Source organism: Oncorhynchus gorbuscha, linkage group LG12 (genome assembly GCF_021184085.1).
Source record: "Oncorhynchus gorbuscha isolate QuinsamMale2020 ecotype Even-year linkage group LG12, OgorEven_v1.0, whole genome shotgun sequence".
Taxonomy (NCBI): domain Eukaryota; kingdom Metazoa; phylum Chordata; class Actinopteri; order Salmoniformes; family Salmonidae; genus Oncorhynchus; species Oncorhynchus gorbuscha.
The window spans coordinates 69,959,428-69,981,238 of record NC_060184.1 but is presented as its reverse complement, the minus strand read 5'-3'; the positions used below and the strand labels follow the sequence as shown (position 1 = coordinate 69,981,238).

Sequence of the window (21,811 nt, the reverse complement as noted above, 5' to 3'; positions counted from 1 at the left end):
TCAACAACCAATTTGACAGAGCTTGAATCCATGTGTGGAAAGCTCTTAGAGACTTACCCAGAAAGACTTACAGCTGTTGTCGTTGCCAAAGGTTATTCTAACATGTATTGACTCAGGGGGTAATGGAATTTAATTTATTAAATCAATATATATTAGTGTCGTATTTTTCATTTTTTTTTATAAATGTTTGAATGTTTCTTCCACCTTGACATTAGAGTATTTTGTGTAGATCATTGACAAAAAATTACAATTAAATCCATTTTAATCCCACTTTGTATGACAACAAAATGGGGGAAAAGTCTCGGGGTGTGAATACTTTCTGAAGCCACTGTAATCCTTTTAAGCTTCTCTGAGATACTCCCCGATACTGAGATGGACTAAAGAGAGTAGGTTTAGTCCTGCTGGGAGAGAGGAGTCGCTGTCTTTGTCCCACTGAAGCTTTCCAATAAGGGACAAATTCCATGTCTGAATCATCTACAGACCTTTCAAATACATTCTCAGTCAGGATGCACAATCCTCTGGTTTGGATAAGACTAAGACAAAATCTTTAGTTTGAGAAACAGAAATGGAGGGGACTGCACAGCATGGATGATCCACATGAACAATAACCATGCAATCCCAACATCCTATTTAAGTTATCTTGAATCGGTACACATCATGAGATGATGGCAAATCTTTCTTTTCCTGAGCCTCCTCTAGACAATGTTGCTTCAACAAGCACAGTCAATCAAATATCATTTCCCTACCGATCACAGAACAATTGAGAAAAAACATAATTCAGGATGCATCATTCATAAAAAAACAACAAGAGAAGCATCCCATCTCTGTGCTGCTACCATGTTGTGTTTCTTTAAAAAAAACATGTTGCTACCATGTTGTTGTCATGTTGTGCTGCTACCATGCTGTGCCTACATGTGTTGCTGCCTTGCTATGTTGTTGTCTTAGGTCTCTCTTTATGTAGTGTGGTGTTGTCTCTCTTGTCGTGATGTGTGTTTTGTCCTATAATATATAGAAATGTGTTATATATATATATATATATATATATATATATATATATATATATATATATATATATATATATATATATATATATATAATATATATATATATATATATGTATATATCAGTTAAGAATATGTCAGTTAAGAACAAATTCTTATTTACAATTACGGCCTACCAAAAGGCAAAAGGCCTAATGCGGGGACAGGGGCTGGGATAAAAAATGTTTTTAAAAAATATATATATATTATTTCTTTTTTTATCCCAGCCCCTGTCCCCGCAGGAGGCCTTTTGCCTTTTGGTAGGCCGTAATTGTAAATAAGAATTTGTTCTTAACTGACTTGCCTGGTTAAATAAAGGTTAAATAAAACAAAAAATCTGTGTCCAAATCACTGCAGAATGTTACTCCAGTGTTGACCAGGGAGGTCAGCAAAGGTCAACAGATTACTGAGTCATCATTGTCTGCGGGCCTCAGCAGCAGATCGTCTTGGCCTGGGAGTTTTCCCAGGATTATCTATCAGTCCAACCAACCCCGAGCTGTCAGTCGAACCGTCACATAAACAGAATAGGCCTACTACATTTTAAACACATTTCTAGCACTGTAGCTCAGTTGGTAGAGCATGGTGCTTGTTACGCCAGGGTAGTGGGTTCGATCCCTGGGACCACCCATACGTAGAATGTATGCACACATGACTGTAAGTCGCTTTGGATAAAAGCGTCTGCTAAATGGCATATATTATTTATTTATTATTTATGTTAGCTAGATCACTTCAGGTGTGTTATCTTCATTCTCTGATAGATACAATACACTCCCCTTTCACTATTATAAAATATAACACACCTATATATTTTTTTCTAGAGGTTAGAGCCTTAGGCCAGTAACTGAGAGGTTGCTGGATCGAATCCCCGAGCTGACAAGGTAAAAATCTGTCGTTCTGCCCCTGAGCAAAGCAGTTAACCCACTGTTCCCCGCACCAAAGACGTGGATTCAGAGTGGTTGGGTTAAATGCACATTTCAGCTGAATGCATTCAGTTGTACAACTGACTAGTTATCCCTCTTTCCCCTTTCTATGAAGCAAGAGAAGGGGTGGACTACAGTTATTTTCATACAGCTGTTCTTTTGAATGATTTTAAAGGGAAATGTCAGAAAATGTGAGACTAAGTTTAGGTACCTAGAATTTTGTTGTCAAATAGTTTGGTGAAGGTCATTTTACTGTATAGTTACAGTTGATATGCACTGTATGTTACATAATAAATATTGCACTAAGCGCACAGTATTTTAATTTATAGGGTTTGGTCTGAGCAATGTCGTCCTCTTGTGGCACCTTTCAATGACAACAGCCGATGTTATGTTTGAATCAGATGGCGTGTCAAGTGGAGATGAGAGTGAGAAGAATTTGTTTAGAGTGGAAAATGCAAAAGGAAATAAGAGAAGTAAATTGCTAGTGGACTCGAGTAAATCCAAGCGTAGTTATGACAATTTTTAGGTCGGAGTAAAGTTTTTGGATCGACGTTGTTACCTGGGAGATTCGATTGAAGTCTATAGAAATTGTGGTTTGAGGTGGCGTAGCGAGAGGTGCGCACTTTCTTTGTGGTGTGTATCTTTGGAACAGAAGGAACGTGCTCTGCGCCTCAATAAGATATCGGATTGGAATGTGACGTGTGTGGCTTTTCGAAGCAGAGCGCATATCAAGGGTGTTATCTCTGGGGTGGCACTAGAAGTGAAATCAAAGGATATATGTGAAGAATGGATCAAGTGGTTGGTGCACTCCGACTGACCCGCGTAGTAGAAGGCGCGAAGAAGCCCACTCCATCCATTCTATAGTTAAAAAAAATATATATATATGAAGTCTCTTCTCCCTTCACCTGTGTATTTTGATTTTATGTGATACCATGTGAGAGCCTTCATGCCCAAAACCCACGCAGTGTGATAAATGCAAAATATTTGGTCACGTGTATGTAGATGAGCAGGGTATCGTATGCCAGCTGAGCCACATTTTTATTTTACCTTTATTTAACTAGGCAAGTCAGCGAAGAACAAATTCTTATTTACAATGACGGCCTTCCCCGACCAAACCCTAACACGCTGGGCCAATTGTGCGGCACACTATGGGACTCCCAATTACGGCCAGTTGGGATACAGCCTGGAATCAAACCAGGGACTGTAGTGACGCCTCTAGCACTGCGATGCATTTCCTTAGACCACTGCGCCACTCGGTAGGCTTCTGTAATTGCGTTGGTGAATATGCACCCGAATTTCTGAAGTGTCCTGTTCGGGTGAAGGAGACTGAGGCGGCAAGAATATGGACTGTCCAGCATGTCCTATCCGGAGGCGGTGAGAAGAGTGGAATAAATGAATGAAGTTTAATAAATAATGGTAATAGGAGTAGACACCAGATAATATTAATTGTTAGAGGGATCCTGACATGTTGCATATTAAGAAGTTGGACTTTAGCGTTAATTGCATTGGCTATCATCTGCACAGGGAAAACAGAGGACACCTAAGAAAATAGGTATTGTGAGTGCAGCTGAGCATTTTGTTGGGATTTGTGGGATTAAAAAAAAATGTTTTTACAGCAGAGGCATTACAAGGAATGCTGTCGATGAATGCTCCATCTTCACATGCACCCCGAGCCTGTTTATGGATGGGATTTGAACTGTGATTGAAGGAGTGAGATGTTTAAAAAAAAAAATTGTAGAGCCTCGTGTTCCCACCCCATCCCGCAATGAAATATATTTTGTTTCAATACCCGGTGCAGTAGATGGCGGCAATAGACCTACACCAATAGGTGTATTCTGCCAAACAACCTTAAAAAGAAGAAGAAGAATATGACAGCGCAGCGGTTGTTATGGAGAAGCATTTCCCCGGAGGGCTGGAGAAACATTGGAGAGCTGGCGTTGGGGACAGAAAGCAGCTGATCGGTTTCAGACGGCCTGAGAGCACGAGCTCGCGCTTCTGTCAGACTGAATGAACTCCATAGGTAAGCAACATGCTTTGTTTTTCATCGCCAATACATTTGAAAGTCAACATTTGAGCTACGCAAAGCAAACTTTTACCGCAACTGAATGAGGTTAGGTAAGTGAGTTGTGTTCGCAGCCTAGCGATAGCTTGGTTTCCTAATTAATTTGCATGGAAGGCATTACAAAATGGCAATGACGCACAGGTTGGCCACGGAGAGCGAGCGGTATGTTTGATGTAGCAGGTCGGTTATGATAAGCGATGTAGAAACGTTTGCCGATGACCAAATTTAATTTAGTACGTCAGCTAACCAGCTGCATAGTTTTATGTGACTGGGGGATTAGATTTAGACTTTTGGCTGAAATAGACAGCTACCTAGCTACTTACTGCGTGTAGTGTAACCTGGCACCTAGCATGCTAGTCTCTTACCTGTAGCGTGCTAATTAAATCTGCTAACATCTACCCACAGTGAAACAGATTTTTCATAATGATTCTGCTTGCTTACTATTCAAAGTTTGTAATGTATTGGTCAGTCATCAGACATTTCCTGTTATTTTAGGAGGGTAACTTGTTACATGATTGTAGACAGTTGTTATCATGTTCTATTCATGCAACAAGTTACTTGCATTTTTCAATAGGCTAGCACTGCAAGACTGTTGTTGTTTTGCCAGGTACCAAGTAAATAAGCATAGATAGATGTATACATTTTAATCCCTTATTTTTAGAATAGAAATTAAAGTCTATTGCATTTATGTATCTTGTCCATGCGTTCTTTTCCAGGTCTGACTGTATGACGTTTTGGTGTATTATATTTGTGTGTGTCAAGGACCAACAGGATATCAGGCCTAGAATTTATGTTATAAGAATTAAAATGACAATCGCACTTTGCACCTTATGTTGGCTGTCCCTACACTTGTCCGTGCAGCAAACATTTATGATACTGGTCATAGTGGTTCCTATTTCCCTGGATTTGCATAAATTAGCATTTGATTTTGTTTTCATGAAGAAACAGTCTATTGAAAGAGAGGAAGCAGGTCACATTTCTTATTGTACTTTAAAGAGATCTGGCAGACGAGAGGTAGAGGTTACACCTACTGCATGAACTTGAGTAGTGCACACTGCTGCACTCACATGTGTACACTATCAAAGATTCTGGAGATTAACACAATAGCTTAGGCCACATTGCAACATGGTACACACACTGGCCTACGTAAACTTCTGCTCTGTGGCTGACTGGTTTTTGGTTGACTTTAAATCTTGCTAACTCTTTTGAAAGAGGGTCTTGCCACTCTAAGGTCGTTATGTTGTCTGAACAATACAGACTTCATACAGCAAGGAGAGAGAACCATACCTAACAAAACGTCTTATCCAACCATAGGATAAACGATACTAGCTCCGCTTTTCTCTGCCTATCGATGTAGACCTAACTGCTGGGGACAATGTTCAGTTTTCACAAATCTGGCTGTCACTTATCCATCTCTAACTACTGTATAGCCTAATGATAAGACAGTGAGACGGTTGGGCTGATAAGCCTCGAAGGAGTTTATAACTACTGCACCCTGACTTTGACATTTCCTCTTCTTTTTTTGCCACCTACTGAACGAAACCCATTAAAATATTGCCTTTGGGTTTGTCTCCCTCCTGCCTTCCCATTCCTCTTTACCTCCTTCACTGTCTTTCCTCCACATCCTCTTGCCTTAATTTCCCTCTGCTCTCCCGTCTGTCTTCCTCCGTCTGTCTTCCCCTGTAGCCTCGGAAGGCTGAGTGAATGTGTCTAACATGGCTAAAGGTCACTCCAGTCCACACATGTCAGGACTTCTGAAGTGTCATGTGTTAGTTGCTCATTAAACCATTTTAAAGCTGGGGATGGGGGGGGCTTTTGGAAAATTGACCAGGAGATAAGACAACTGGGCAGTAGTTCAGGTGGCAGGATCATTCCAGAACACCATTGATTCAGCATTGTTAGCCTATATAAAAGTCAGGGATACAATGTACATGGGTTTGGTTCTTCCTGTCCTCTGATGGGACAGGAATGCTATTTAGGCCCAAGCTAAATCTAGCCAACATGTATGGTCAACTACCACTACCAATTGATATGTTGCTGGATTTATCATTATCGCCTATAAGGCTGCTTTAATCAGATTTCAAACCCATTTTTAGATTAAATTTGTCTCCATAACCAATACTTAGGCCTGTTTGTTACTAAGCCTAGGCCTATGTGGAACACAGGTTCACAGTAATCCCTGTTTTTGGCCTATAAAGTCCCTTTGAATACCTTACTCTATAGGCCTTACTCTGTAACTCATGTATGCACAAATGTGTAAGTCATTTGCCTTTTCTCTTGGGGACTAAACCACACCAAACAAATATTTTTGTGTGAGTATTCATAGTGAGGGCCAGTCACTGAGTGATTTGTTCCACAGAACCACCGGCCCTCCCTGTCCAGGCTGAGTCATTGACAAGGTGGCTCATGTTAAGTTCCAAGCATTCACCGACCAAACTCAAAGTACACTGATGATACATGAATGCAGATGAGCAAACTAGGCCACCCAGAAGCCTATAAGCTGGTAGTGTGTACTAGTAGTGTGTACTACTGAGGTAGAGAAGAGATTCAGCAACACATGGAGGACAATGGAATCAAATAAAAAGCTAGTTTATTTAAAAAAGTAGAACCAAACGCATTTAGATTTTTGGCCTCCAGGGGTTTTTTCCACTCCTGCCTGTGATGCCCAACCTGACGCATTCCTATACTAACTTGAATACTTACTGGGTAGGGTTAGGGAGTGACATGTCAAACTTTCAGTAGGCCTACCGAGTGGCACCCATTTTTAAAAGGTATGATAAACTGTCATCTGCTTGCTGCCAGAAGACAGTTTGTTTTACTCTCTGGAAGTATGCCTAGTTGCATATATGAACTGAGATACAGATACAGTGGGGCAAAAAAGTATTTCGTCAGCCACCAATTGTGCAAGTTCTCCCACTTAAAAAGATGAGAGGCCTGTAATTTTCATCATAGGTACACTTTAACTATGACAGACAATTTATTTATTTTTTTATCCAGAAAATCACATTGTAGGATTTTTAATGAATTTATTTGCAAATTATGGTGGAAAATAAGTATTTGGTCAATAACAAAAGTTTATCTCAATACTTTGTTATATACCTTTTGTTGGCAATGACAGAGGTCAAATGTTTTCTATAAGTCTTCACAAGGTTTTCACACACTGTTGTTGGTATTTTGGCCCATTCCTCCATGCAGATCTCCTCTAGAGCAGTGATGTTTTGGGGCTGTTGCTGGGCAACATGGACTTTCATCTCCCTCCAAAGATTTTCTATGGGGTTGAGATCTGGAGACTGGCTAGGCCACTCCAGGACCTTTAAATGCTTCTTACGAAGCCACTCCTTCGTTGCCCGGGCGGTGTGTTTGGGATCATTGTCATGCTGAAAGACCCAGCCACGCTTCATCTTCAATGCCCTTGCTGATGGAAGGAGGTTTTCACTCAAAATCTCACGATACATGGCCCCGTTCATTCTTTCCTTTACACGGATCAGTCATCCTGGTCCCTTTGCAGAAAAACAGCCCCAAAGCATGATGTTTCCACCCCATGCTTCACAGTAGGTATGGTGTTCTTTGGATGCAACTCAGCATTCTTTGTCCTCCAAAAACGACGAGTTGAGTTTTTACCAAAAAGTTATATTTTGATTTCATCTGACCATATGACATTCTCCCAATCTTCTTCTGGATCATCTAAATGCTCTCTAGCAAACTTCAGACGGGCATGGACATGTACTGGCTTAAGCAGGGGGACACGTCTGGCACTGCAGGATTTTGAGTCCCTGGTGGCGTAGTGTGTTACTGATGGTAGGCTTTGTTACTTTGGTCCCAGCTCTCTGCAGGTCATTCACTAGGTCCCCCTGTGTGGTTCTGGGATATTTGCTCACCATTCTTGTGATCATTTTGACCCCACGGGGTGAGATCTTGCATGGAGCCCCAGATCGAGGGAGATTATCAGTGGTCTTTTATGTCTTCCATTTCCTAATAATTGCTCCCACAGTTGATTTCTTCAAACCAAGCTGCTTACCTATTGCAGATTCAGTCTTCCCAGCCTGGTGCAGGTATACAATTTTGTTTCTGGTGTCCTTTGACAGCTTTTTGGTCTTGGCCATAGTGGAGTTTGGAGTGTGACTGTTTGAGGTTGTAGACAGGTGTCTTTTATACTGATAACAAGTTCAAACAGGTGCCATTAATACAGGTAATGACTGGAGGACAGAGGAGCCTCTTAAAGAAGAAGTTACAGGTCTGTGAGAGCCAGAAATCTTGCTTGTTTGTAGGTGACCAAATACTTATTTTCCACCATAATTTGCAAATAAATTCATTAAAAATCCTACAATGTGATTTTCTGGATTTTTTTTTCTCATGTCTGTCATAGTTGAAGTGTACCTTTGATGAAAATTACAGGCCTCTCTCATCTTTTTAAGTGGGAGAACTTGCACAATTGGTGGCTGACTAAATACTTTTTTGCCCCACTGTACATTAGTTCAGTGTTATTTCCTGATAGTTACTGGTTGAAAACACAATCTACACAGGAACTTCAAATCAGCAGGTTTCCATGGTGACATCACCATACATTAAATTGGCTAATAGACCAATAACGAGTTCCAAACCCCTCTGCCAGTAACAACTTGTTTTCAGTTTTCCCCACTAACACCACTCCCAGACAGTCCTGGCAAAATACTTGCTTGAGAAATATTTTTAGCTAAAAAGCCATTTTTGCCCATTTTAATGGAAATCTATTGAAGTAAAGCTCTTAATTGTTACCCAGAAATAATTTGATGTTGATATAAAACTGCTGTGTGGGGACTTTTAATAGTCACTCATCCCTCACACACTCTTTCTTGCAGGTAGTAATTTCTGTGTAGGGTTGGGGTGGAGCCAGTCTTCAGCAAGAACAAGCTGTGAGGTTCAGAGGTGGGAGGTTCTGGGTGGAGTAGAGCGAGGAGTGCATTCTCACTGCTTTTTAAAAATGTTCTCTGAGTTTCGAAGACACCGTGGCTGTTATTGAACTGAATCTCCTGTGGGCCTGTCTGCTCGGCTAAAGTACTGTAAATATACTGTTCTGTCTCTGTCTCAGACTTGCTTGCTGTTCGACTGACTGGCTGCGACTTAGTTTGTTTTATTTGTCGCATTTGAACTACAACAGATGAGCAATGATGTCCTTCCGTCCTAAAAGCTCACTCTGCAACTAACTCCATAAAGGACTGTGTGTACACACAGGGTCAAAGTTCAGCGATATGTGCCTACATGTTTCCTGTCCCCGAAAGAGGCTTGAGAGATCATATCTATGGTTTGTTATGTAATTCAACTATCTCTTTCAAAATGACTTATGAGCCACCAGGTTGTTATATTCACAGAAAGAGCATGCTCTCTTCCTATCCTTGTCAGATTTGATTTGATCAATATCTAGGACTATTCTACTGGCTATCCAGGGTGAAATTAGACACTTTGTGTAGGTTTCATGGAAATTGAACAAGTGTGATTATATCATCAAGCCCATATTCACTTATGGGCTTGATGAGGTATACAGAATGAACGGGGCCATGTATCATGAGATTTTGAGTGAAAACCTCCTTCCAGCAGCAAGGGCATTGAAGATGAAGCGTGGCTGGGTCTTTCAGCATGACAATGATCCCAAACACACCGCCCGGCAACGAAGGAGTGGCTTCGTAAGAAGCATTTCAAGGTCCTGGAGTGGCCTAGCCAGTCTCCAGATCTCAACCCCATAGAAAATCTTTGGAGGGAGATGAAAGTCCGTGTTGCCCAGCAACAGCCCCAAAACATCACTGCTCTAGAGGAGATCTGCACGGAGGAATGGGCCAAAATACCAGCAACAGTGTGTGAAAAACTTGTGAAGACTTACAGAAAACGTTTGACCTCTGTCATTGCCAACAAAGGGTATATAACAAAGTATTGAGATAAACTTTGTTATTGACCAAATACTTATTTTCCACCATAATTTGCAAATAAATTCATTAAAAATCCTAGAATGTGATTTTCTGGATTTTTTTTTCTTCTTATTTGTCTGTCATAGTTGAAGTGTACCTATGATGAAAATTACAGGCCTCATCTTAAGTGGGAGAACTTGCACAATTGGTGGCTGACTAAATACTTTTTTCCCCCACTGTAATGATAACCCCCTTCACCTCTTATCTCCATGTTGATTGACAGCATTACTGGGAGAACTGTCAGCCAAAGACCGTGAGATTAGGCAGGAAGGGGAAGTTAGCGGTTTTGTGAGTTAGGCCAACATAACGTGAAAGGATGTAGACATGCAGACACATGCACTTCTGTCAGGCTCACACTGATCAGTGTTCACTCTGCAACTGAACATGCTCGTGACTTTCAGCAGTACAGAGGGGTAAAAAGATGGGTGATGACACACATGCATAGAAAGTTATTAAATCCCTGGTTCACATGGTGTGTATTCCTAGTGCGAACAGCAAACACAGGAAACCGGTTTTATGAACAAGGTTGTGGGATTGAGGACAAACACATAGACACGAAGACCAGTAGTTCTCATGTCTACATCACTGTTTTCAATGCAAAAAGTTCATTTAAAATATAGGCATACAACTGGTGTGGTGCGGTATTTTGTAAATGCTGATTGTGGTTTTATTTCGGTGGCATTGTGGTTTGTTTTTAAATAGTTTATAGTCCTTTCTTCTGCTCCTGAAGTAAAGTCCCTAAAGGGATTGTGGGGGACATGGCCTCTATCCATTCCTCTTCCAAATCTCCTTAAGTGTCTGTAAAGGATGAGTCTTCTCTCTGTGTTCACTGTGGTGGGGAAGTAGGCCGAGAAGGGTTACGCTACTTAATGCTCACTGATTACAAACTGTTCTGTGGTGTGTGGACACTAGACCGCCACAGTTGACTGGTTTACCATGGTGATTTAGCCTATAGCCTGTTAGCCTATGCGTCAGCAGCTGGTTTGTGTGTGTGTATACGGCTGCTTAGTCAGTCTGTAGGTGCTGTTGAAGGAAGAACAAGTAGGTAGGAAACAGTTCAGTTCTCTGGAGGGGGGGGGGTAAATATATTTGAATAGGAATACCAGTATGCTGTGTGTTTTATGTGCCCTGACGGGGACACTTTTTATTTACACTTTACTTTAGTGAGTGAGGGTGAGTAAACATTCTGAATCCAAGGAAATCATTACACTGTGGTCTGGATGCTGACAATGGCCAGGTCATCCTAAATATAGTTTGTGGCCACAGTGACAAAAGTGTCCCTAAAGCAAGTCTACTTATTATGAAGTGTCTTGCCATCTGCAGAGGAGGGTGTCAGGAACAGCTTGTCTTCATACTGCCAGATCTTTGATGTATTGTCCTCGTCCACCCCTCAGGTAGAACTCAGTTTGGTGTTGTTTCCCTGGTCCTGCCAGATCTTTGATGTATTGTCCTCGTCCACCCCTCAGGTAGAACTCAGTTTGGTGTTGTTTCCCTGGTCCTGCCAGATCTTTGATGTATTGTCCTCGTCCACCCCTCAGGTAGAACTCAGTTTGGTGTTGTTTCCCTGGTCCTGCCAGATCTTTGATGTATTGTCCTCGTCCACCCCTCAGGTAGACCTCAGTTTGGTGTTGTTTCCCTGGTCCTGCCTGCTATCTCGGTCTCCCTGAGTGCGTCTAGTTGACCTTCCTCTCAGCGACTCACAGGCCAGGCTAAATAATGGATGAGATGCCTGGAAAGAGCGGCTGGCCGTGTATGGCCGGGACGATACCAGTATCGCGATACGAGTTAGTATCGTGGCAAGGAAACAAAAAAACAAAGCTGATTTAACGTCTTTAGGAGAACAGCCCTAATATTGGAAAAAAATATCATTATGTTGTCATCCAGAGTCACATGTATTTATTTTCTAAACTACAGCACAATATGTTACATACAGCAGGTTATTAAAGGGACCTTGAGTGAGGTCTGCTTCATGTTTACATTTTTGCCACTGAAAACTATTGTGATACTGGTATCCTCACATCTCTACTAATTCATTAATTTAATCTGTTATACTGTGTGTGTGTGAAATTAGTTATGATTCAGTTTCGAGGCAATTATCAACTGGGCAGGGCACCTTCAACTGTCGGGAGGAGGAGGGGAGCAGGCCCTACCAGTCGGGCAGCAGCAGGGGAAAACCATTCAAAAAATGACATGTCCTCCTAATACAGAAAATATTGCGAAACTCTTGTGAGATGCTACATACCTGGATAAACAGGGAGGACAGCCAGAAGGGCCACTGCTAGCCTAGCACTTAGCACCCAAACAAGTGTCAAGTACTACAACCCAACTAATTACCACCCTACAACATCCCTCCCTGATCCGTCCTCTCACACTAACCAACCACAGAGCGTGCTGTGCTGAAGCTGAGGTGGTGCTGCGCAGGGCAGGCAGGGTGTGTCAATCATTAATGAATGGCGTCCCATCTCCGGTTTCCTCAGTCAGGGAGGGAGAGTGGGACTGGTTCAAGATTGTGTACATTACGGTAACAGTGAACTCTCTCTCTGTCTCCAGGTGTCAGCGGAGGGAGGTAGAATGTTATGTATTCTCAGCAGCACAATGGATCCTTGAGATGCCTTGATGCCGGACTCTTCCTGTTTTCTGAAGCACCACCTGCACTGGCCTATTACAGGACTAGAAGACTGACAAGTGATCCAATCCCATGCAGCCCCCACCTCTGACCAACCTCTGCCCTTCCATTCTCTCGTACTATTGCACTCTGAATTAAGGTTCTGTGCAGTATTAGTTCAAATATCTTTATTTTAAAAATGTTTTTACCTCATTGATATTTTTATTTTATTTGACATTTTTTAATATACCGGGACCTCACGATACAATACTTAGGCGCCGATATGTATTGTGTTTCTCATGATTCTATAGTTATTGTGATTTGATACTGTGATTTTATTTGCATTTGATGTTCCAAACATATTGCTCACCACATGTCGGCTGCAGAGAGTCTAGAGAAAGCATGATAAAATTAGTTTTGATCATTCATGGAAATAAGTGCTGAGAACATGTTGGCTCATTATTTAAGAAGAAGATGGAGAACAAGTTGTAGGATGGCGAGTGCTAGTTAACACTTCCTAGCAAGAAAAATACATTACAAATCAAAAGTGGCGACTTATAATGGAACTATATAGATTTATAATATATTTTTTAGCGGCGATATGGATTTAAGGACTGAAATATGGTTCAAAGTTATTTTTCTTCACTTTCTACTGCTAAAATCCAGAACCAGATCAGACCAGTGAAACAGGACAACAGAGGGGGGGAGGGGGTGGGCATTGGCGTGGCATGGCGGAGCACGGCGAGCTGCTCGGTGAGATGGCCACGATTGGGCGTCTGAGCGCCACGGAGCGCTTGAAGCATGCCCAGAAGCGGCGCGCCCAGCAGCTAAAAGGCTGGGCCCAGATGGACAAGGACATGGCCCGCGGCGCGGGCAAGGCCGGCCAGAAAAGCAACAAGAAGGGGCGCACGCGCAGGGTGGTCTTCCCCAACAACATCACTCTGCTGGAGGCTGCAGCCCGCAATGACCTGGAGGAGGGTGAGTCAGTCAGCACACCACTATGGAACGGTTTCAGAAACTGATTTTTAAGCCTAGTCTTGGGTTAAAAAAGCATGCTCAATGGAGAATCTCTTCAGTAAAAGTGCTTTTAAATCCAGGATTAGCTTTAGGATAATCCATGTCTGGGAAACGGGCCATAGAGGTTTTATTCTACCAAAGGAATTCCCACTACCCCTTAGAAAAGCCTGTAGTTAACTCTCACTGTTTTTCATGGCTGCTGTTCTTCAAAGTAACATGAATAGTGGCAGGGCAGTTGCACAGCACGACCGCTCTATAAACACAAGTCACACAAGAAATCATTCATGCATATTTTACGTGAGACACATCACACTTTTAGGCTTATCAGAACGGGCGTTTGGTTTCAATGGTGCTATTGTTAGCACACCTGATTATGGCTAATTATAGCGGAAACTTAAACTTTTGATTGCTTTGCAAGAGCAGAGGTTATCTGAAATTTATACAACAGGTGGGTCAAATCCTGCATTCTGATTGGTTAAAACCACATTCCAGACGATTCCACCAGCTAAAGCTATGACTCTTAACACATTAGTGTTCCATTTCACTGAAATCCACAGTCTCATCAGCCCAGCCAGAGACAGGCAATTCCAAAAAGTTGATCTCCACTGTAAAACTCATCTAGACATTATTTCCTCTTTTTTTAAGACATGTATATTGTGTGGATTGTTTATTGTTAGATGTTACTGTACTGTTGGCGCTAGGAGCACAAGCGTTTCGCTACACCCGCAATAACATCTGCTAAATATGTGTATGCGACCAATCAAATTTGATTTGAAGACTAGTATTTGGTTTCCAACTGCAGAGATTTGCATAAACCTAGCTGTGTCTCGCGACTCGGTCCAAACATCCCCGTTCCAATATCCTCCAAACACCGGCTTCTTGTGCAATATCACTTAACTAAGATTCATAGTGTGACTTACTGGAGTTCTAGTGAATAATGGCCATGTGTTTCTCTGCAGTGAGGGAGCTGCTGAACGGTGGAGTCAGTCCAGATCTGTACAACGAGGACGGACTCACTGCCCTTCACCAGGTACACACACACACACACTGACGTCTGCCCGCTTGGTCACCCTGTGTGTGTGTTTTATGTTTAGTGTGGTTCTCAACACTGTAAGTATGTCTGTCTGTGTGTGGGGTGTCGATCTAAAATCACAGTTTATGTAAACACTGTAGAATGTTTTCACACTGCTTCTAGAGCTAGACATGTAACTGCTGCTCTGCTTTGGGCTGGCTCTTACATTCCTAGACCGTTGGGAAGGATAGATTGTGACCCCCCCCTTCATAGCACTACTGGGATGTTTGGAAACGTCTACCAACACACCAACAAGAAAAGACACTGCTCTCCTTAGAAGTAAAACACACACCCTACATGTACATGTTAGCCCCCCCCCCACACACACACACACTGTAAATGTGTAAGGGTGGCACTAGAGGGCACAGTGCTCTCTTTATAGTCATGAAGTATTTCTTCCCTCGAGACAAAATGTAATGTGTTTACTTAGTAAAAGGCTGGAGGCCTGAACCTGTACAAATTCAGTTTACTCTGCAGTTGACCGTAAACCCGTGTGTGTGTGTGTGTGTGTTATGCCCGGTGTGTGTGTTATGCCCGGTGTGTGTGTTATGCCCGGTGTGTGTGTTATGCCCGGTGTGTGTGTTATGCCCGGTGTGTGTGTTATGCCCGGTGTGTGTGTTATGCCCGGTGTGTGTGTTATGCCTGGTGTGTGTGTTATGCCTGGTGTGTGTGTTATGCCTGGTGTGTGTGTTATGCCCGGTGTGTGTGTTATGCCCGGTGTGTGTGTTATGCCCGGTGTGTGTGTTATGCCCGGTGTGTGTGTTATGCCCGGTGTGTGTGTTATGCCCGGTGTGTGTGTTATGCCCGGTGTGTGTGTTATGCCCGGTGTGTGTGTTATGCCCGGTGTGTGTGTTATGCCCGGTGTGTGTGTTATGCCCGGTGTGTGTGTTATGCCCGGTGTGTGTGTTATGCCCGGTGTGTGTGTTATGCCCGGTGTGTGTGTTATGCCCGGTGTGTGTGTTATGCCCGGTGTGTGTGTTATGCCCGGTGTGTGTGTGTATACCCGTTGTGTGTGTGTTATGCCCTGTGTGTGTGTCTGCGTTCCCCCTGCAGTGCTGCATTGATGACTTTGTGGAGCTGGTACAGTGTCTGTTGGATGCCGGGGCCAGTGTGAACGCCTGTGACAGTGAGCTGTGGACGCCGCTTCACGCTGCTGCCACCTGTGGACACACAGACCTGGTGCAGCTCCTCGTGCAGTCGTGAGTCACAAAACACCTCAACACGACACACTAATCTACACCGTTACAATGTACTGTGCAGAATGCGGAGGGCTTTAAAATGGACAAATAGTTTTGACCCATTCCTCTGGGTGAAGTTCAACAACTTCTTCCCTTTCTTCAGACACTATTGTAGAGTTCAGACATCCTTATCATTTCCAAGTAGGCTGTGATAACGATGTGTGTCCTTCTGGTGTAACGTTCTCCTTGTCTGTGTGCAGTGGAGCAGAGCTGCTGGCTGTCAACGCTGATGGCAACATGCCCTATGACCTTTGCGAGGACGAGGCCACTCTGGAGTTGCTTGAGATGGTCATGGCAGAGCAGGGTCAGTAGGGAGACTAAAAACCAACCAGACTCATCCTCTCTTTACATTTCTAACCATACACTCACCCTCTCACCATGGCTACAGCCCTTAGCCACAACCCCGTAACCATAGCTACAGTTGAAGTTGTAAATTTACATACATTTTAGCCAAATACATTTTAACTCAGTTTTTTCACAATTTCTGACATTTAATCCTAGTAAAAATTCCATGTTTTAGGCCAGTTAGGATCCCCATTTATTTTAGCTTTTATTTATTTCATCACATTCTCAGTGGGACAGAAGTTTACATACTAATTGAGTATTTGGTAGCATTGCCTTTAAATTGTTTAACTTGGGTCAAACATTTCGGTTAGCCTTCCACAAGCTTCCCACGATAATTTGGGCCCCTTCCTCCTGACAGAGCTGGTGTAACTGAGTCAGTTTGTAGGCCTCCTTGCTCGCACACACTTTTTCAGTTCTGCCCACAAATTTTCTATCGGATTGAGGTCAGGGCTTTGTGATGGCCACTCAAATACCTTGACTTTGTTGTCCTTAAGGCATTTTGTCACAACATTGGAAATATGCTTTGTCCATTTGGAAGACCCATTTGCGACCAAGCTTTAACTTCCTGACTGATGTCTTGAGACGTTGCTTCAATATATCCACATCATTTTCCATCCTCATCATGCCATCGATTTATTTTTAATTTTTATTATTTTAAAATGTTTTGTGAGGCTGCTGGAGGAACTGCTGCACAAAGCACCCCCACAACATGATGCTGCCACCCGCGTGCTTCACAGTTGGGATGGTGTTCTTCGGCTTGCAAGCCTCCCCCGTTTGTACAGATGAACGTGGTACCTTCATGCATTTGGAAATTGTTCCCAAAGACTGTTCTACTGGATGTCATAAGGTGAATGCACCAATTTGTATGCACCAATTTGTAAGTCGCTCTGGATAAGAGCGTCTGCTAAATGACGTAAATGTAAATGATTAACCAGACTTGTGGAGGTCTATTCTTTGCTGATTTTCTTTTGATTTTTACATGATGTCAAGCAGAGGCATGTAGTTTGAAGGTAGGCCATGAAATACATCCACAGGTGCACCTCTAATTGACTCAAATGATGTCAATTAGCCTATCAGAAGCTTCTAAAGCCATAACATCATTTTCTTGAATTTCCCAAGCTGTTTAAGTCACAGTCAACTTAGTGTATGTAAACTTCTGACTCACTGAAATGGTGATACAGTGAATAATAAGAGAAACAATCTGTCTGTAAACAATTGCTGTAAATATTACTTGTGTCATGCACAAAGTAGATGTCCTAACCGACTTGCCAAAACTATAGTTTGTCAACAAGTGGTTGAAGTGGTTGAAAAACACATTTTAGTGACTCCAACCTAAGTGTATGTAAACTTCCAACTTCAACTGTACCTGGAAGTTGCAATCCCCTCTACGAGCCTTACTTAAACCTAGTCCATGGCAAATCAACAAGGGTCTGTGTGGAAGAACTCTGACTTGCTGTGTGTCTGCAGGTATAACCCAGGACCGTATAAACCGGTGTCGTGGGGCTAAGGAGATGAATATGCTCACAGATCTTCGAGTGCTGGTTCAGAATGGAGCGGACCTGAACGCTCAGGATGACAACGGGGCCACGCTGGTGAGACACTCCCATTCAAATAGATGTTTCTTTATTTTTTTATTCTTCCCCTCTAATCAGGGACTGATTTTAGATTTGGGCACCAGGTGGGTACAATTTCAATATCGGGTAGAACAGAAAACCAGCGGTACTCTGAACCTCATGGTTTTGGATTGGAATACCCCTGCTGTAACCCTGAAAACATACCTGGCTGGGGAGAAAACATACCTGGCTGGGGAGAAAACATACCTGGCTGGGGAGAAAACATACCTGGCTGGGGAGAAAACATACCTGGCTGGGGAGAAAACATACCTGGCTGGGGAGAAAACATACCTGGCTGGGGAGAAAACATACCTGGCTGGGGAGAAAACATACCTGGCTGGGGAGAAAACATACCTGGCTGGGGAGAAAACATACCTGGCTGGGGAGAAAACATACCTGGCTGGGGAGAAAACATACCTGGCTGGGGAGATTTTCTAGTCTTGTATTATGATCATATCTTCACTTCACCACTGGGATGAAAGGTTGACTAACAATTCCCCTCCAGCTGCACATAGCGGCGGCTAACGGCTACTTGTTGGTGGGGGAGCTGCTACTGGAGCACCGGGCCAAGGTGGAGCAGAAGGACACGGACGGCTGGACACCACTCCACGCCGCCTCCTGCTGGGGACAGGTCAGTATTGTAGCACTCCGAGAACAGGCTAGAATGAAGCCCCCTTTCTCAACGGTCATGTTATGCTAAATGGCTGGCTCACTGACCTGAACGTACTGGCGTGTCTGTTTCCCTAGATTCTGATGGTGGAGCAGCTGGTGGCTCATGGGGCCAGTCTCAACACCAAGTCTGTCCTGGAAGAGACGCCGTTGGGTAACAACATCACATGTTTACATTTGAGTCATTTAGCAGACGCTCTTAACCAGAGAGACTTCAGATAGCAAGGTGGGACAACCAAATATCACAGGCAGAGAAAGTACACCTTTCCTCAATAACGTAGCTGTCAGTAGTCAGAGCTAGAAGTGGGGGTCAAGTGCTGGTAATTTAGATTTTATTTTTTACATCCTGTAGTTAGACTGGGGGATGTGATGGGCAATGACACAGAACCCTTGTATAGGTTGACTTATTACCTGCTATCTCGATAGATAATAGTACTCAAATCAAATGTTACACACAGCATCACCATGTATCAAAATGTAAGCCTGAATGGGGAAGGATTCGACAGAAATGTCTTCTGCATTTACCCCTCTGAATCAGAGAGGTGCGGGGAGCTGACTTAATGGATGTCATCGGCACCCAGGGAGCAGTTGTGGTTGGGGGTTAACTGTATGGGGAGGACATGTCCTGACTCTGTGTTTTCTGTCTGTGGTGATGAGGAGGTGGGGGTTAACTGTATGGGGAGGACATGTCCTGACTCTTGTGTTTTCTGTCTGTGGTAGATGTGTGTGCTGACGAGGAGGTGGGGGTTAACTGTATGGAGGACGTTTTCTGTCTGTGGTGATGAGGAGGTGGGGGTTAACTGTATGGGGAGGACGTTTTCTGTCTATGGTGACGAGGAGGTGGGGGTTAACTGTATGGGGAGGACATGTCCTGACTCTGTGTTTTCTGTCTGTGGTGATGAGGAGGTGGGGGTTAACTGTATGGGGAGGACATGTCCTGACTCTGTGTTTTCTGTCTGTGGTGATGAGGAGGTGGGGGTTAACTGTATGGGGAGGACATGTCCTGACTCTGTGTTTTCTGTCTGTGGTAGATGTGTGTGCTGACGAGGAGGTGAGAGTCAAGCTGATGGAGCTGAAACACAAACACGACGCAATCATGAAGAGTCATGACCGACACAAGGGCACCTTGCAGAGACGAGCCTCCAGCACTGGCAGCAGAGGGTGAGTGGGGAGGGGGGGTTGAACAATAGAGAGGATTAGTTCAAGGTTTAAAGATGGAAGGTTAAGAGCAGATGAGGGTTTTGTTAAGACACAGGCAAAGCCTCAGCCTCTTGTCAGTTTGTAGCTGTGTCTACAGTGTCTGTTTGTCGCCCCCTGTCTGAGCAGTAAGGTGGTGCGGCGTGTGAGCGTCAATGAGCGTTCCAGCCTGTACCGGCGGGAGCACCACAAGGAGGCCATGGTGTGGCAGGAGAGAGGCCGGCAGGCCGAGCCGCAGGACGACGACGAGGACAGACAGACGGACAACGAGCTCCACCATCACGTTGCCATGGTGAGTTGTAGTGAGTTGTACTGTTACTTCTGTCATAGCAACAACACCAGAACAAACTGCTACCATGTTCAGTCGACATTGAGAATAGAGGATATGATTCAGAGTTGATAGGTGAATGTGTCATATTAACTCTGTTGCTCTGGCTTTCTCAGGCTGCAGGTACCATGTCGAGGCTGGAGAATGAGGAGGGAGCGGAGAGGAAGTCTAGTCTGGGGAACGGTGGGACGCCCCTTGCCCTCTCGGCGTCTGTCCCAGGGGAGCAGTGGAGTAGAGGCCGGATGGACCGCAGTGCCTCCTACCAGCTGAGCCCTGCCTCAGGGTCTGGGGAGGAAAGGGACAACATGACCCTGGAGAAATCCCACCAGACTCTAGCGGACCTGAAACGCCAGCGGGCTGCGGCCAAGCTCAACAAGTACCCCGCCCCACCTCTACTCCCTCCCTCAGAGGAGGAGCCTCCCTCTCCCACCCCTCTGCAGGAGGTGACCCCCTCCCGAGCCGCCCAGGAGACCCCCAGCACAGAGGTGGCCTTTCCCAGTGCTGTGTACTTCACTCCAGCCAGTGGGGACCCGCCCCTGCTCAAACTACGAGCCCCAGAGGAGGACACGTCCAACAACACCAAGGAGCCCTGCTGTGGAATCATGTAGAGACACACAAACACTCCCAAGCACCCACTGCCTGACTGGAAATGAGGGGATGTGTCACACTCCTATGTGGCAAACCGATTTCAAGTCAAAACACTACGGTGACCAGCAGATATACTTTATAAGGATTCATTGCAGTTTGATTCATTCTAAGCACATTATTTGGTTCTGTCAATATGCCGTTGAATGTTTGGTCTTAACTCCATTTTAGTAAATGTAGTAGTACATTTTATCTTCTTGCAAATATTTATTTTAAACCCTCCTTCCTGAAAAATGTCAAACATTTAATATATGAGCACTTAACGTAATGTTCCTCATTGCTCCTCTGAGGGTGTGGCCAGAGGGGTCTATTTGGATCTCAGGAGACCTTATGTGGCCACCTGGTGGCTTTTTAGGCTGTGTGTAGAGACCTACAGATACCAGTATTACTCTTGCAATAGCACTGAGTACTTTCCTCTTGAGTCCTTTTTTTCATGTGTGTTTGGGGCAGTTCAATAAGAGTTCTCACACAGGATGTATCAAGCACATACTATATGAATTGGTCATCTGACTTCAGTGAGTAAGATGTCCCTTTTCTGCTTTGAATAAGCACAAGAGCAGAATGAACCAAACCTGATTATTATGCTTTTTTTCAAGCTGATATTTGGACCAATGAATGATTTTTCCTACTTATGATTGACTGAACATGATTTGAGATGTGCACTGTAACTTGATGTGCATTATTGATTGAAGGGAAGCACGGATTATGATCGAGAGTGAGGCGATTTCCTAAAGTGATTGATACAAAAGGGTACGTGATAGCATTTATTGATCTGACAGTGCATCCTGAAAGTATTCAGACCCCTTGTCTTTTTTCCAAATTTTGTTTCATTACAGCCTTATTCTAGTTCCCCCCCCCTCAATCTGCACACAATACCCCATAATGACAAAGCAAATTTATTACAAATAAAAAAACAGATATCACTTTTACACAAGTAATCAGACCCTTTACTCAGTTCTTTTTTGAAGCACCTTTGGCAGGGATTACAGCTTCGAGTCTTGGATATGACGCTACAATGTCATGCTTCAACATAAGGAAGGTATTGGCGAGGTGTTGAGAAAGTGCCTGGTTTCCTCCAGATGTGAAGCTTGGCTTTCAGACCAAAAGTTCAATGTTGTTTT

The 21,811-nt window shown here is 43.7% G+C and overlaps 1 protein-coding gene across 1 annotated transcript; it reads left to right on the top strand.

Moving 5' to 3' along the window:
• Window positions 1-3,358: 3,358 nt before the first annotated feature.
• On the top strand, window positions 3,359-21,585 carry LOC123991340 (protein phosphatase 1 regulatory subunit 16A-like). The gene is made up of 12 exons (XM_046292836.1): window positions 3,359-3,376; window positions 3,759-3,980; window positions 12,512-13,544; window positions 14,543-14,613; window positions 15,709-15,854; window positions 16,094-16,197; window positions 17,706-17,830; window positions 18,357-18,482; window positions 18,599-18,674; window positions 19,552-19,681; window positions 19,847-20,009; window positions 20,162-21,585. The coding sequence occupies exons 3-12, from the start codon at window positions 13,295-13,297 to the stop codon at window positions 20,651-20,653; spliced, it is 1,683 nt and encodes a 560-aa protein (XP_046148792.1). The 5' UTR covers window positions 3,359-3,376; window positions 3,759-3,980; window positions 12,512-13,294; the 3' UTR covers window positions 20,654-21,585.
• Window positions 21,586-21,811: the final 226 nt, after the last annotated feature.

Bases quoted from the DNA above. Each gene is read 5' to 3' on its own strand.
- LOC123991340 (XM_046292836.1), top strand. From the start codon at position 13,295: ATGGCGGAGCACGGCGAGCTGCTCGGTGAGATGGCCACGATTGGGCGT. The intron at 18,483-18,598 runs GTCAGTATTGTA...CTGTTTCCCTAG, and splicing joins CCGCCTCCTGCTGGGGACAG to ATTCTGATGGTGGAGCAGCT. The intron at 19,682-19,846 runs GTGAGTGGGGAG...CTGTCTGAGCAG, and splicing joins TCCAGCACTGGCAGCAGAGG to TAAGGTGGTGCGGCGTGTGA.